Source organism: Mastomys coucha, unplaced genomic scaffold (genome assembly GCF_008632895.1).
Source record: "Mastomys coucha isolate ucsf_1 unplaced genomic scaffold, UCSF_Mcou_1 pScaffold16, whole genome shotgun sequence".
In the NCBI taxonomy this organism is placed as follows: domain Eukaryota; kingdom Metazoa; phylum Chordata; class Mammalia; order Rodentia; family Muridae; genus Mastomys; species Mastomys coucha.
The window spans coordinates 56,683,675-56,700,168 of record NW_022196898.1 but is presented as its reverse complement, the minus strand read 5'-3'; the positions used below and the strand labels follow the sequence as shown (position 1 = coordinate 56,700,168).

At 43.3% G+C, this 16,494-nt stretch overlaps 1 protein-coding gene across 1 annotated transcript; it reads right to left on the bottom strand.

Moving 5' to 3' along the window:
* Nucleotides 1–940: 940 nt before the first annotated feature.
* On the bottom strand, nucleotides 941–10,055 carry Taf13 (TATA-box binding protein associated factor 13). Its single transcript, XM_031375199.1, has 4 exons — nucleotides 9,927–10,055; nucleotides 8,683–8,761; nucleotides 3,504–3,601; nucleotides 941–2,050 (listed from the first exon to the last, which is right to left on the bottom strand). Exons 1-4 carry the CDS (start codon nucleotides 9,951–9,953, stop codon nucleotides 1,880–1,882), a joined length of 375 nt encoding a protein of 124 aa, XP_031231059.1. The 5' UTR covers nucleotides 9,954–10,055; the 3' UTR covers nucleotides 941–1,879.
* Nucleotides 10,056–16,494: the final 6,439 nt, after the last annotated feature.

The window sequence follows — 16,494 nt, the reverse complement described above, 5'->3', positions numbered from 1 at the left end:
GTTTTTTTTTTTTTTTAAATAAAATGATCAGCCCAGTTATGCATTAAATCTCATCATCAACTGAGGTGTAATATAAAAATAACACTAAGCCTGGCGGTTGTGGTGCATGCCTTTAATCCCAGCACTTGGGAGGCAGAGGCAGGCGGATTTCTGAGTTCGAGGCCAGCCTGGTCTACAGGGTGAGTTTTGGGACAGCCAGGGCTACACAGAGAAACCCTGTCTCGGAAAAACAAACAAACAAACAAAACAAAACAAACAAACAAAAAACCCACTAAAACAAGAGAAAAAAGCTATGACTACCATACAGTAACAGATGCAGTATCCCAAGAAGGGGTATTGGCCTGGCCTGCAGGTCACGTTATTGGGGGAATGAGGAGGATCACAACCTGTGAATAAAGAATGGGTGAGAGAGACGACAGGACTCAAGGAAGCATTGCTTGTCAAGAGCCGTTTACTTAGTGCAGCCAAGCATATTTAAAGCAAAAATCTTGGAGGGGAGGGGGAGAGGAAGGAGGGAGATGGAGGGTTACAAAATCTTCTGGGGTTGAGCTCCGGTGTGACAGGTGAGGAGGTGGATGACAGGTGGAGAGGGGGTGGATTTCCGTGAATGTTCTTTTCCCAGGGCCAAGCTGGATCCTTATGATTGTCAGGCAGGATGTTAATCTCAGGGTTCACATCCTTGTGATTGTCAGGCAGGATGTTAATCTCCGGGTTCTCAATTAGCTGGGGCAGGATATTTATCTCAGGGCTCTCATGGTTCCCAACAGGGTATGTCACAAAATCAGCAGGGTATGATAGTACACACCTTTAATTCCACTCAGGAGATAGAGGCGATGGATCTCTGTGAGTCTGAGGCCAGCCTGTTCTACAAAGCAAGTTCTAGGACAGCCAGGGTTGCACAGAGCAACCATGCACAAACAAGCAAACACAAACTCAAGTATTGGTGTGTTTAATTCCTCATTCTTTATTCCTTGTATCAGTAGATTAAACAGGTAGTTTTTCCCCATGTATGGATTTAGAGATGTTAAGAAGCACCAGTAAGTTTCAGAGTTACATTCAGTAGCCCCTTTAAATGCAATTATCCTTATTATAAGCTAAGGAGAGTAATTTAATGCAGTAAGTAAACTACACACAAAGCCTGCATATGCTAAACTATGAAAATGGTTTGCACAGCCACCTACAGGTTTAACCAACTGTACACCCTCACAGTGAAAGTACTTACATTTATGTCAGTAGAACACAACCGAAAGCCCTGTCCTGGCAGCAGCTTCATAAGCTTTGCCATTCCTACTTCCAAAGGCATTTGTTTCGGGAAGCTTTACAGTCAACAAGGAAGACGAGGTCTGCTAACACTTAGCAAATATTAGTTTCTTTTAAAAAAAAAGTATTCTTTAGAAAAGAATATTAAAACAAATGGTCTATTAAGACAAGATTTTAGTTTTCTTAAACAAACAAACAAACAAACAAAAAAAAACCAAACCAGTTCATTATCTTTAATAACTTCTCCCACCACTGTCATCTAAAAACTTGAGATACATAAAGCACAAAAACAAAATCATAAAATCATTCATAAAATCAAATGGACATTTAGACTGCATATTATGCAGCGATGGTATACAGCTTAGAATACACACATCTACCTGAAGTATAAATACTACTTCCCCCCTTTCAGATGGAACTGCATGGGTTGCAATACTGTAACTTAGGAGTTATTAAAGGCCAGTAAGCAATTCAAATATGATCAGATAAAGACAGGCAATGAGAGGCTCAAGTTAAAGACCTCTTTCATTGCATGCCTAGCTATCATGATATTACTGCAGACAACTACAATGTATAGTTTCCACAGAAAATACCAAAATCTCGGGAATTACAGACTGTGTCAAGATCCATAGTTGGCTTCATCAAAAGCTTTTCTAGCCCGTTTCAATTCTTCATTCATAGTTAGTAAGTCTTTAACTCTAGCAAACTTCCTTGGATCCTTTCGAATTAGGAAGACAATATCTTCAACTTGCACTCGCCCTTGTCTTCCAATCGACATTGCCTTGTGAGTCTATGACAAGGAAACACATTCATTTTTAAAAGTCAAATATTTTTGTGTTTTAATTTGCTATTAACTGCGCTGGGATTAAAGGCATGTACCACCATTGCCCGGCTTAGGATTTCTTTTTTCATTACAGACATTAAAGCTACCAAAGTGAGCTGGACAGAGTGATGCATACCTTTAATCCCAGCACTTAGGAGGCAGAGACAGACAGATCTCTGAGAGTTCAAGACAAGCCTTGGTCTATACAGCAAGTTCCAAGTCAGCCAGGGTTACATAGTGAGACCTGTCTTAAAGATAGATAGATAGATAGATAGATAGATAGATAGATAGATAGATAGATAGATAGACAGACAGACAGACAGACCAACCAAAGCAAAAATAAAAACCTAGCAAATTTGAAGATACTTCTGTTTTGTTTTATGATGTAGGTGAAATTTTCTGTTTTGTTTTGTTGGGGAGGGGTGTCTTGTTAAATGTGTTCTGGGAGTGGCTAATGAACAGGTAATAGAGATTAGGCAAATAATAACAATTAGGCTTTAGAAGGCTAGAAGGAGCCCGGCAGTGGTGGCACATGCCTTTAATCCCAGCACTTGGGAGGCAGAGGCAGGTGGATTTCTGAGTTTGAGGCCAGCCTGGTCTACAGAGTAAATTCCAAGACAGCCAGGACTACACAGAGAAATCCCGTCTCGGAAAAAAACAAAAAAAGAAGGCTAGAAGGAAGGACAGTTTATGGAGGCTAAATAGTAAGATTGATCCTAAGACTGCTTAAACCTCTTATATCAAAATCTATACTTGGAGACACAATTGTAATATCATTTTTGTTGCTGTTTTGTTTTTGAGACATGTTTTTAAGTCTCGCAATATAACCTAGAACTCACTATGAGGACCAGCCTAGCCCTGAGTTCAGGCCAACTTGTCTCTGATTCCTGACTGTTTTTTATTGAGATAGGATTTCTGAATGTAGGCTGGTCTCAGATGAGGCAACCTTCCTGCCTCTGCTGCAACTTCTAGAATTAAAAGCATGTACCACTATGCTCAGTTTTGTTTTTGTTTGTTGAGATAGGGGCCTTACTGTGTAGCCTAGCCTGGTTTTAAAACTGAGGCCTGCCTACCACAGCCCTGTGAATGCTGAGCACACTGAAATGACACCTTCTCGTGCCTGGCTGCTTTGTGTTTGTTTGTTTTCTGTCTGTTTGCTTGTTTGTTTGTGAGATTTATTTATTTATTTAAAGTCAGAGTCTTGTTATGTAGCTCTGGATAGCCTAGAATTTGCTACAAAAAACAGGTTGGATTTTTTTAACTTGTAGTAGATCCTCCTGTCTATCTCTGGAATTCTAGGATTATGGGCATGAGCCACTCTGCCAGGCTTTGCCATGTAATGTGGTTTAACCAAGTGAAATAAACAAACAGTTACAAAAATAAACACAACAAAAAAGTTATAGTTAGAAAAGTGTCTTACCATTTCAGTGATGAACTCTATGACAAGGTCTTCGAGAATATCCACAGACTCTGTGTAAGGATTCTGGTCATCCCCAAACCCATACATCATACAGCGCACTGTGAGAGAAGAAGAGTATTGCTTGACTCAGAGAAGACATTGACCCATGTCACCAGTATACTTTCCATACTGACTAGGATTAAACCAGATTATAAACAATGGTTTAAACACAGTTATGGCTGGGCATGGTACTACTTGCTTTACAATCCCAGCAGTCAGGAATCAAGAGACAGGCAGACCTAGTTTGGTCCAGGCTGGTCTATACAGTAAGACAAACAAAATATTACAATTGTGTCTGCAAGTATGGATTTTGATATAAAAGGTCTAAGTAGTCTTAGGACCAGTCTTACTCTTTAGCCTCCATAAATCTCCCTTCCTTCCAAGCTACCTAAGCCTAATGTTATTAATGCACTTTTCGAGACAGGGTTTCTCTGTGTAACAGCTCTGGCTCTCTGAGCTGGAACGCACTTTGAAGATCAGGCTGGCCTTGAACTCACAAAAATGCACCTGCCTCTACCTCCTGAGTGCTGGGAATAAAGGTGTTAACCACCACTGCCCAACTAAATTTTTTTTTTTTAAAAAAAGAGGAAGTTGGGGCTGGCGAGATGGCTCAAGCTGGTAAGAGCACTGACTACTCTTCCGAAGGTTCTGAGTTCGGACCTCAGCAACCACATGGTGGCTCACAACCACCTGTAATGAGATTTGATGCTCTCTTCTGGTACATCTGAAGACAGCTACAGTATATTACGCCAGAGTGAGCTGGGACAGAGTGAGTGGGCCAGAGCAAGCGGGCTGTCCTGAGTTCAACTCCCAGCTGCCACACGATGGCTCACGACCATCTGTACAGCTACAGTGTACTCATACACATAAAATAAATAAATCTTTTTTTTTTTTTTAAAAAAGAGGAAGTTGAAGGGATAGCAAGATGGCTCAGGGGTTAAAGATGCTTGCTGCGTAATCTTGATGACCTGATTCAAGCCCCGGAAACCTACATAAAGGTAGGAGAGAATCAACTTCACAAAGTTGTCCTCTGCTCCCCCATGTGTCATGGTACACCCACACCCACACATATGTGCACACTCACACACCCACACATATGTATACACACACACACCAACAACTTTTCAAAAGACAAGGTCTCACCATGCTCACTATGTATCCCGGGCTGAGCTGGAACTTAGCAAGTAGACCTTGCTAGCCAAGAACTCACCTGCCTCTGCCTCCCTACTGCTGAGGTTAAGATAAGCAGCACCATGACCAACTACAGTTGTTTTTAAAGGAGCTCAGAATATACTTTGTAAAAATAGAAATAAGTGCATTAGCAATTCCTTTTACATTGTTTTCATTTTTATGACTATTATCATTACTTAATTAACTACTTGGGAGAGGACAGACTTGAGACAGTATCTGTCCAGGTAACCCACACAGACCTCAAATTCAGAACCCTCCTGCCTCAGCTTCCTGAGTATTGGGATTATAGGTATATATTACTATATTCAGCTTTAGAATAATTCCTCTTTAGAAGCAAAAACTGGCAGAAGCAACGAGAATGAATGGGGTAACTTGGAGGCCAGCTTGGAGTACAGTTATTCCGTAAGTTCACAATGCCAAGAGACTTTAGGTCCCAACACAGAAGGAAGAAAACAACTAGAGAGCCAATATTCTACATATATTTCTGAATTCTATTTTTAAAACTTGTCTTAAGAAACAATTTTAGACTTACAGATGAGTTATAAAAAAAAAAAGAGTTCCCATATGCCTAGTATCTAGTTTCCCCTTATATTTATATAACAAATGTTCATTAAAACAAAGAAATTAACACTAGTATCTTATTCGGATTGTCCTGATTTTTCTACTTAGGTAGTCCATGTTCTGTTCAGATTCCTTGTTTCTACCCCACCTCCACCAGAGCTTCACTCATGCTCTTACCACTGAGCTACATACAGTCCCCAGGCCTCTCTACTATTTCAAACTCACATAGACTCCACTCTGCTTACTTGTTATACCCCTGTAGTTTGCTCCCTCCAACCTATGGCACCTCCTTAGTTGTTCCCTGTCTTTTAAGACCACAACATAAAGAATCCTAGTCAGATACTGCAGGCTGTTCTGTCTGCTGTGAGGTTAGAATGCTTTTACATGCTATTGAAAGAATACCGAAGTCCAAATGCTCTCACATCAGGGATATATGCCAATGTATCATTGATGATGCTAATTCTGATCATTAGCTAAAGTGATGTATGTTACAGTTTCCCACAGAAATTATGATGGGCATAATTCACCTATCTCATTGGGAGTGGAAAACGTATGTTATATACAATGTACATATTTGGCCAAAAGGGTTGACAAAGGCATAGACAAATGACAGTAGATGTTTTGAAACTCCATATTACAATGAGAAAAAGAAATCTGTAGAGTTGGGGGTGTGGCTCAGTCAGGAAGGTCCTACCTAGCACTCGCAGAGCCCTGGGTTTGATTCCCAGCACTGAATAAAACTGGTGATGGTGGCACACTCCTGTAATCTCAGCACTTGGGAAGGAAAGGCAGAAGGACCAGAAGTTCAAGTCCTCTTCAGTTACAAGGCAGCCTAGGCTATATGAATCCCTGTCTCAAAAACAAGCAAGCAAGGCCAACAAAATCAGATATGCTAATGTGGAGTTGGGAAAGCCCAGGAGGCTTCAACTACAAATGCTGGGTAAGGGTGGAGTAGACTTCCCACCAACTGGTGGTCCAAACCAATGGTAAGCCCTTGAAAACAAACAGAGCAAGTTGTACTGACATATTTAGGGGAGAGAGAGAGAGAGAGAGAGAAGGAAAGAGAGAGAGAGAGAAAGAGAGAATATTATGTATGTACATATGTATATATGCAACAATAATTAATAAATAAAGAGCCCATGAATTTGACAGATCAAGTAATATGGGGGGGCAGGCTTAGGGGGATGAAAGAAAAGGGGGAAATGATATAATAGTAATAATAATAATAGTAACAGTAATAATAATAATAATAATAATAGTAAGGCTCAGAGACCTAGCTCAGCACATAGGGTCACCTGCTGCCAAGCCTGAAGACCCGAGTTCCATCTCTGGGACCCACACGGTAGAAGGAGGGAATCATGGACGCAAGAGAAACACTAGTTTAAGGCCAACCTGGACCACACAGCAAGACCCTGTCTGAAAAAAACAGCCAAAATGGAGTATACATGAAGATTCTATTATGTCAGTGAGAGAAGCCTATGAAGATTCCAAATTTTTCATCACAAAAGTAGAGTAGTTGAAACTGAACTAAAGGTTTGGACAAGCTGCAGTATAAATACCATTTTTAGAGTGCTTTAGTGTAAGGATCCTTTTCATATGACAAGAAATAAAACCACACACAAATCACATTAACTAGCATCATTGAGATGGAATGGGAAATGGTCAGACTTGAACGAAACCTGAAGGCATTGGAAAGGATTTCTCTGTTGTTGTGAGACAGTGTCTCATACAGCCCAAGCTGGTTTCAAACTCTCTGAGGAAGACCCTGAACTCCAAATCCTTGGGTCCCAAGAGCTGGGATCAAAAAAGATTTAGACAGTTAAAGGCTGATCCTACAGTTTCAAGAATGCAATAGGATGGAAAAATTCTTGCTGCTGTACTTCTCAATGGTCAGCCAACGAGCGTGGGCACGGGGATGGAGAGTACGTTCTCTTCAGGAATTAGTACGGACACGACACGAGGAAACAGCTCACCTTGCTGCTGCCCCAAGGGCCTAACTTGTCTGCTTAAGGAGTATGATAGAAGGCTAGTGCATTACCAGCTCTGTGAAATTGTTAGTACCACACTTCACCACCTTCTTGCCTTGACTTAGTCCAAAGCCTCAACTTACATCGTTTGAAAGGTGGACACAAGAGGAATACCACGTCACAGCCATCCTCAGCTACGTAATGAGTACAAGGCTAGTCTAGGATACACGAGACCCTGCTAAAAACAAAACAGAAGGGAAAAACAAGAACATAAAGCAAACAAAAAGCAGAAAGAGGGGGCAGTGGTGCAATGAATGTAATTCAGTTAGTAGCAGAGTGCTAGCCTAACACACACAACTAGGGTCAATCCAAAACGTAAACTGGGAATCATGGCATATGCCCATACCTCTAGAACCAGGGAAACAGACATGAGAATAGAAGTTCAAGGTCACGCTCATCTACATACCAAGTTTGAAACCTGGGATATAAAAAACCCTGCCTCAGCTGGGTGGTGGTGGTTCATAGCTTTATTCCCAGCACCCTGGAGGCAGAGGCGGAAATGGAATCAGAGGCAGACATATCTCTTGTGAGTTCAAGACTAGCAGATCTTGATCTATTTTGATCTGCAGAATGAGTTCTAGGACAGCCAGAGTCTACACAGAAAAACCCTATCTCAAAAAACTAGAGAAATAAAGTAAAAAAACAAAACAAAACAAAAAAAATGGGTATGAGGTGGTGGTGGTCACATTCATTATTTTATGTCACAGAGACCATTAGTATACATGATAAAGAGACTTATACTGACCATGGGATGCACACCTGCCACCCCAGTATGTGGTGGCAGGAAGACTACCACCAACGCAAGGCTAGCTTAGGCTAAACAGTGTGCACCAGTATAACCTCAGCTATACAGAGCCTATCTTTAAAAAAACCAAAACAGCTGGGCTGTGGTGGCCCATGCCTTTAATCCCAGCACTTGGGAGGCAGAAGTAGCCAGATTTCTGAGTTCCAGGCCAGCCTGGTCTACAGGGTGAGTTCCAGGACAGCCAGGGCTATACAGAGAAACCCTGTCTCCAAAACAAACAAACAAAACAAAACACGAATAAAAATAGACAGCTGGGTAGTAGTGGTGCACGCCTTTAATCCCAGCACTTGGGAGGCAGAGGCAGGGGGATTTTTGAGTTCCAGGCCAGCCTGGTCTACAGAGTGAGTTCCAGGACAGCCAGGGCTACACAGAGAAACCCTGTCTCAAAAAAACAAAACAAAAACCCAAAAAAGAATAAAAATGGACAACCTTATAGGCAAGTCTGAGAACACTGTCCCTATAAACGAACTTATGCAGAACAATATATCTACCCTGAAAGGACACAATCAAAAAGCTTTCACCACCTGTAATAAAAGCACTGGAAAGCATAACTTACATTCTTTAGAGAAAAGTCTCTTTCTCTTCCCCTGGCCACCTTCCGCTCCTCCTCCAATTTCTTCATTTTCCTCCTCAAACTAGAAATTTAAAAACAGGGACATGTCAAATGATTGCAGTGCATGTGATATTTACTCGAGTCAATGTGACTGAGTGCTACGAATTGAACCCAGGAGCGTTAAATAGCTAAACTTGACCACTGAGCTACGCCTCCAGTACCTTTTTCATCTCATCTTTTTTTTTTTTTTTGAAAGACATTTACTCTTTATGTGTATTGTGTGTGCCTACATCAATGTGCCTGCAGTTACCCGTAGCGGCCAAAATAGGTCTGTCTAATCGGTGTGGGCTGTCAGATGTGACAGTAAATGCTCTTAAGCACTAAAATAATTTCTCTAGACTTTTTTTTTCTTTGAAAAAAAAGTGGTCTCACTATGTGTCCTTGTCTGCCTGGAAATCACTGAGATCCACTTGCCTCTGCTTGAGTGTTGGGATTAAAGGTGTGTGCCACCATGCCCGGTGACCCTTTTTCACTTTCAAAAGTGATAAGCTAAAACAAACACCACAAAATCACAAAAACTTAGCACCAATGGGCTCTTAAGCCTTAGTCCAATATTCAAGCCATGCTAGAAGGCTTTTATTAGGGCTCCTGTGTGTGTGTGTGTGTGTGTGTGTGTGTGTGTGTGTTCTAACGACTTCAGGTTCTGGGTTTGGTTTTAGCCAATTTTGTTGTCAGACTGCTAAGCAGTACTACTGTAAAAGACCCGGTAGTTTAAAATCTACTTACTCTCTTCTGTCGTCGGAAGCAACATTTACTAAGTACCTGTCAATACAGGGCTAAAAACTTTCCTTAACAGGGCTTGACTCTACCTCACGACAAGAAAACCGATGCCAAAGGAGAATTTGAATCTCAAGCCTCCTGCCTTTATTTAGTTGATCGTTTCTCCGCTATTTTCACTAGTTTTGGCAGCATCTGGGCTGCTGGTTCCACTTTGATCACCTTTCATCTCCTATGACCCTCGAGATGTCTATGTGTCGGGAAGACCCAGGTCAAAGGGAGACAGATCCTTTAATACTCTTCCTTCCCGTCCTGCCCCACGCACTGACTAAGGTAAACCTGAAAGAGGAAAACACCACGGAGCCCCCGAACTCTCCGCGGGATTCCCTAAGGCACAAGCGGGTCAGACTCTGCCTCCGCTAGTGAGCCGGAGGGAGTGAGGAAACAGGCTGTGACAGGCGCTCACTTACGGTAGGGTCTTCCTCCTCATCTGCCATGGTAGCTGCCCGCCAGCCTTCTGAACCCGTCCACCGGCGGCTGGCGAGCTTTATAGGGTACGTACGTCACTTCCGGCCTGGCCGAGGTTGCGCAGAGAGGCGTACACGCTCTTTCTCCTGACCCTTGAGATTGGCTAGAAATCAGTGACGCGCTCTTATGCATGAAATCCTGAAGAAGGAATTAGAAATTATAAAGAAGCCAGGCCGGAAAATCTGCATTTGGCAGGCGGAGGCAAGAGGGCTTCGCGTTCGAGATGAGCTTGAGCTTCTTGAGCCCTTGTCTCAGAAAACATAAATGAGCCGGCGGTGGTGGCTCACGCCTTTAATCCCAGCACTTGGGAGGCAGAGGCAGGCGGATTTCTGAGTTCGAGGCTAGCCTGGAACCTCACTCTGTCCAGTTCCAGGACAGCCAGGGCTATACAGAGAAACCCTGTCTCGAAAAAACAAAAAAAAAACAAAAAACAAAAAAAAAAGAAAGAAAAATCTTTATTTTATGTATATGGGTGTTTTGCTGGCATGTACGTGTACCATGTGTGCGCAGCACCAAAGAGGCCAGAAGAGAGCAACCAATTCCCTGGAACTGGATTTAGACGATTGTGAACTGATACGTAGGGGCTGAGAATCAATCTCAAGTCTCTGGAAAAGCAGCCAGTGCTCTTAACCGCAGAGCAATCTTTCCTGCCCCCCTTCCCCCTTAATACACATAATTTTAAAAATATATAAATAGTTTGGGTTGGGAGGTTGCTTTTGTTTTTAATTTCTGTGCTGGAAAGATGGTTCAGTCAATAAAAACTCTAGCAAAATAAGCCTAAGGCTTCCGTCAATCCCGCGGACCTATATACAAGGTGAAAGGTGAGAAGACTACTTCAAAAGATTGTCCTCCGGCTTCCATACACACTAATAACCAGGCGGTGGTGGTGCACGCCTTTAATCCCAGCACTTGGGAGGCAGAGGCAGAGGCAGGCGGATTTCGAGGCCAGCCTGTTCTACAGAGTGAGTTCCAGGACAGCCAGGGCTACACAGAGAAACCCTGTCTCGAAAAAGAAAAACAAAACAAAACAAAAAAGAAACACAATAATAAGTAAAACATTTTAAAATTTTGAAAGAGCTAAGTGTGGCACATGCCTTTAATCCCTGCCTCGGGCGGCTGAGGCCCGAAGATCTCTTTGAGTTCAAGGCCAGCCACAGCTACATAGTCAAAACAAGAAAACCAAATACACAAAACAGCAGAGGCATTAAATGTATCAAGAAGGTGGCAGCACAGAAAAGGTGGGATCAGGGCATAAAGCAATATATAAAAAGCAAAGGACTGTGCATGGACACTTTCGCTAGCAGGCTATAAGCTATGAAGCATGGATAATTCAACCCTCTTAACTCAAACTCCAAAACAGAAACTGGGAAAAACAAAGCAATGTAGTGAGCAGAACAGACATAAAGCAGAGTGAACAGCCCTGGGGTTCTACAAGTCCAGAGTGGACTCCAGAGTCCAGTTTAGTGTCGGAGAAAGATGTCAAGTGACAGAAAGACGTCTCCTGGCCAGCCATTGCTGAGCGTGGACAGGCCTCAGAGGGCAAGGACCCAGAGAAATTAGTTTCAGGTATTACCATTGCTTAGCCAAAATGAGGACCTTTACAAAATGGAGTGGCCGTGGCTGACAAACACTTGCTATTCTGTCGTTTGTCAGTTTTCTCTGGATTGAAATATTCCACACAAGAGGGAGAGAAAGGCTCAAGTCTCACATACCTGGGAGAAGAGAAACACAGATGCTTTTTGAGAGCCTGGAGCCAGCAACTTAAAACAGAGTCATTAACAACTCAGAGAGCCGCTGCCAGCCCTCGGCCAGCTGCGTGTGCACAGAGCAACACGGGGTGTGGGGCGCAGGCTGCGTGTGCACAGAGCAGCGGGGAGCGCAAGGGGCACGGGCACAGAGTGGGGGCGGGGCGCAGGCTACGTGTGCTCAGAGCAGCGAGGGGTGCAGGCTGCGTGTGCATAGAGCAGCGGGGGGTGGGGGGGGGCACAGGCTGCGTGTGCACAGAGCAGTGGGGGGCGCGTGCACAGAGCAGCACGGGCGCAGGCTGGCGTACACAGAGCAGCAGCACGGGCACAGGTTTCGTGAGTTACGCTCTTTGTCGCAGTGGGCTTTGCTGTGATGCAGCTGCTTCTGAGTCATCTCCATCCCTCATCTGAGACCCCTCTCCCATGCCCCTGTTAGTAACCCCAACAAAATGCAAATCGGGTTACCAGGTTAGACGCTGGTGCAGTTGTTACTTGGATTTGTTCTTGGCCCCCTTTCTGCCCTAATAGATATGCGTGCCTGCGTGAGTGCTCGTGTGTGTGTGTGTGTGTGTGTGTGTGTGTGTGTGTGTGTGTGTTGCCTCCCCAGGAAAAATGTGTCGCACAACACTCTTCCTCACAAATTCTGACATTTCAGTTCTGTATGATCACACTCGGTTATTCATGTAACAGATTTTCAAGTGTTTTAGTTTTACTTGTTTGTTTGTTTGCTGTTTGTTGTGCATCTATGCATATGTTACGGTGCTATGTAATGCCAGTGGACAATTTGCAGAAACTGGTTCCTTCCTTCCACCACCTGGATTCCAGGGATTGAAATCAGGCAGTTAACCTTGGCAGCAAATGCCTTCACCTACTGAGCCATCTCAACAAATAATTGAGAAGCAACTGCCAACTTTATTCAGCATCAATAAGATGACAAATAACGCAAGCGAACATTACACTGTAAGCAGCTAATGGTTTTGATGGCACACACTTTCTAAGCGTCTGTTGGAGTAGGGGCCGGATGTCCAAGGAAGCCTCCTTGGAGCACTCGGGGACTCAGCTAAGACCCGGAGGATGCACAGAGTGAGCTAGTAATGAAAGACGTGAAGTGAGCTCCAGACTGGTCTTGAACTTTCCCTCTCTAGCCTTTGATCACGGCTCCTTTCCCACTGGATATTTTTTCTGTCTATTGAGATGCTGCATGCTTCTCAGGCCCAGTGAATGGTCTGTTCTTTCATAAAGCCTTCTCTGACTGAATGCAGTGTCTCCTTCATCCTCCCTCGGCACTAAGTTTTAATTTTGGACAACTCTCACTTTCTGCCTCATTTTCTGCTTCTTTCTATACGTAGCTTACCTATAAGCGGTTTCTCCTAAACCTTAAACTTACGAAGAACAGTCTGTTTCTCATCCATCTCTTGACTCCCTAAGGTTAGCTCATTCCTTACACTTAAAAGTCTGGAAACAAATGTGTGTAGCATCCATGGATGCCTATTTGAAATCCCCTTTCAAATAGTTTCCATTCAAATGCAGCTATTGTTGCAAGCTGCGCCTTCAGGACTGAACTTATTCCTGGGTTAAACCAGAATGCTCTGGTCATGGTCCCCAAGACTGAATGGCATTCACCACAATGACCACAATGATTCTAACAAACAGGCTACTGTTCCGGACTGACAGGCACTTGGCAAGAACTGGCAGCTCTCCGGTGTCGGCTGAGCTGAACTGACGAAGTATGAATTGAGAAGCCGCAGTCCAGCGGGGCTCTGTTTATTCCTTGAATTTGTGCTCTAAGAGCCAGTGACCCAGGTGTTAGCCTGATGAGAAACATGTCTGTCGGGGACGGATGGCACTGAGGGTATCTGGGTGTTCCAGCAAGACAGAAGCGTAATGCTTGGGACAAAATCATCAAAGATGGATATGGTCAGAGAGCACGGAAATTTGAGGCAATGCACTAACAAACAGAGGGGAGCTTTGAAACTCTGCAGACCTATCTGGACCCCAGCTACCTACAGGCTCTTATCCACGTACCTACTTTCAGACTCTCACTTAATGTTATAAAAATAGTCTACAGATATTCTACAGAATCAAGAATAATGTCACATATATAATAACTGTAAACTCTTAAATTTGTTTATTCATCTGTCTTACCAAGTATGCTTTGTTCTCTTCGGGGCAGGGACTTATTTTTGCCTGAAAAATCTAGCAAGTGTTCAGCATGTCATAGATACTGGTAAATACTTTATTTGTTTGTTTGATTGATTTTGAAACAGGATTTCCTCCACTTACTTTGTAGACCAGGCTAGCCTCAAATTCACAGAGATCCACCTGCCTCTGCCTCCTGAGTGCTGGGATTAAGGCATGTACCACCTCGCATGATTGGTAAATACTTCTTTTGTTTGTTTGTTTGTTTGTTTGTTTTTGTTTTTTGAGACAGGGTTTCTCTGTATAGCTCTGCCTGTCCTGAAACTCACTTTGTAGACCAGGCTGGCCTCGGAACTCAGAAATCTGCCTGCCTCTGCCTCCCAAGTGCTGGGATTAAAGGCGTGTGCCACCATCATCCGGCAGGTAATACTTCTTAAGCAAATAAACGTTAACAGTGGTAGTCAGTCTTGATGGAGTAATACTTGGGGTAAACTATTGTTGTAAATAGCAGTTCAATTAATCAAATAACCCTAGAAAGCATCTACCATTTTAATGCAATACTTATACAGGAGAAATCAATACGTATATATACATTTATTCAGGAGAAATCAATATATATGTATAAACTGACAACACAGCTGCTTCCTGATATGGAAGGTTTTATTGTAAACACGAGAGAGATCAACCAGAGGCATCTGGAAGAGTCCAGAGCTGAGAGAGAAAGTAGGAGACTGGACAAGGCCAGGGCTAGGGATGTGGGAGAAAGTAGAGAAATCATCTTAAGATAGCAGGAGCAAAAACCGAAGGGGAGAAGAGTGAAAAATGCTGCTTCTCAAAAAGGATGAGGAGCTGTCAGGAGGGAAGCCCAGGAGCTAGAGGAAGTTTCCAGGAGAGGAGGAGGTGAGAAGAGCTAGGATGCTAGGATGAACTTTGACCTATATAACAGGTACTTTAATACTGAAGGAACCCGGAGGCCTTCATGTGCTTTGATTGTTAGGAATGACTCCCATTGATAGACAGTAGCAGGCTTTGCAAGTTTCTGAGCAGGAATGCTGCCTTTTACCATGCTGCTAGAAATCCTCTTATAGTCTAGATTGAGCTCATCTCTAGATATTTGCGTTGCCTTTTGGAGTTTGGGGAATTTGGGCCTGACATACATATATACATACTTATGTGTATGTGTATACATACACACATACACACACGTACACACACATACACACACGTATACACGTACATGTGCATGCACACATACACACCCACACCCATGCATGCACACACACACATATATACATATATATACATACAACATATATATATACATATATATACATATATATATGTATATATATTGTTGTATTAATTTCGATGGGTCAGGATCTATACAGCCCTGGTTGGCCTAGAATTTGCTGTGTAGACCAAACTGGTACTGAATTCACAAAGATTGCATTATCTGTCTCCCAAGTGCTGGGACTACAGACATGAGCCACTATGTCCAGTTGGCAAGGAGATAGAAACTAGTTAGGTATTTTTAGGGTAGGAGCCTGTCTAAATCATTTTTCTTGCTGTGAAGAGACATGAGCATAGCAACTCTTATAAAGGGAAAGCATGTAATCGGGGGGCTTGCTTACAGTTTCAGAGTCTTTGTTCATCCTCGTCGTTGGAAGCATGGTGGCAGACAGGCATAGTGCTAGAGAAGTAACTAAGACTTATGTCCTGATCCACAGGCTAGGAAACAGACTGTGCCTGGGGATAGGGGAGCTTTTTGTTTGTTTGTTTTGTTCTTTTTTTTTTTTTTAGTTTTTCCAGACAGGGTTTCTCTGTGTAGTCCTGGCTGTCCTGGAACTCACTCTGTAGACCAGGCTGGCCTCAAACTCAGAAATCCGCCTGCCTCTGCCTCCCAAGTGCTGGGATTAAAGGTGCGTGCCACCACTGCCTGGCAGGACAGCTTTTTAAAGCTCAAAACCCATCCCCAATGACATACTTTCCCCAACAAGGCCATACCTCCTAATCCTTCTCAAACAGTGCCACTCCTTGATGACTAAGCATTCAAATATCTGAGCCTATGGGGGCATTCTTATTCAAACCACAACAGTCACCTAGAGCCTTTCCACATAAGGCTCATCTCTTAAGTGAATCTCCTGCTTTGTAAACTATGCTGAACACCTGAATGAAACCAGGAGGAAATTCCTGAATGCTTCATGGGTGGGCCAACTGGAGTGACCACTCTCCAACACCTCACCTTAGTGTTAGCTGTGATTACAATCCTCCAGGCTAGCAGTTTGATGGTAGGTGCCCTCCTTCCTGGTATCTGGCCCAGCCGTCCCGGAGCTCTGCCTTCTTTCTCTTAAGCTTCCTTTGATAAAACTTTTAAATTTACTTTCTATGGGCTATGAATTTCTTTTTTCAAATTCAAGAGAGAAGAACCTGAAGCCACTGATCCATTGAGCTCCTGGCACCTTAACTCCTGAATTGACACCCATCTCTGGCAAGAGACAAGGCTTCCAGCAAACTCAAGGGTAGCACTTTCCCAAAATGCTTATTATTATTATTATTATTTGTGGACTCCCTCCCCAAAGCCCGGACAGTAACACAGCGCTGCGGAAGCGGCTACATTCAGAAGCTC

Bases quoted from the DNA above. Each gene is read 5' to 3' on its own strand.
- Taf13 (XM_031375199.1), bottom strand. From the start codon at position 9,953: ATGGCAGATGAGGAGGAAGACCCTACC. The intron at 3,602-8,682 runs GTAAGTTATGCT...CTTCTCTCACAG, and splicing joins GAGACTTTTCTCTAAAGAAT to TGCGCTGTATGATGTATGGG. The intron at 2,051-3,503 runs GTAAGACACTTT...TCCTTGTCATAG, and splicing joins TAGAGTTCATCACTGAAATG to ACTCACAAGGCAATGTCGAT.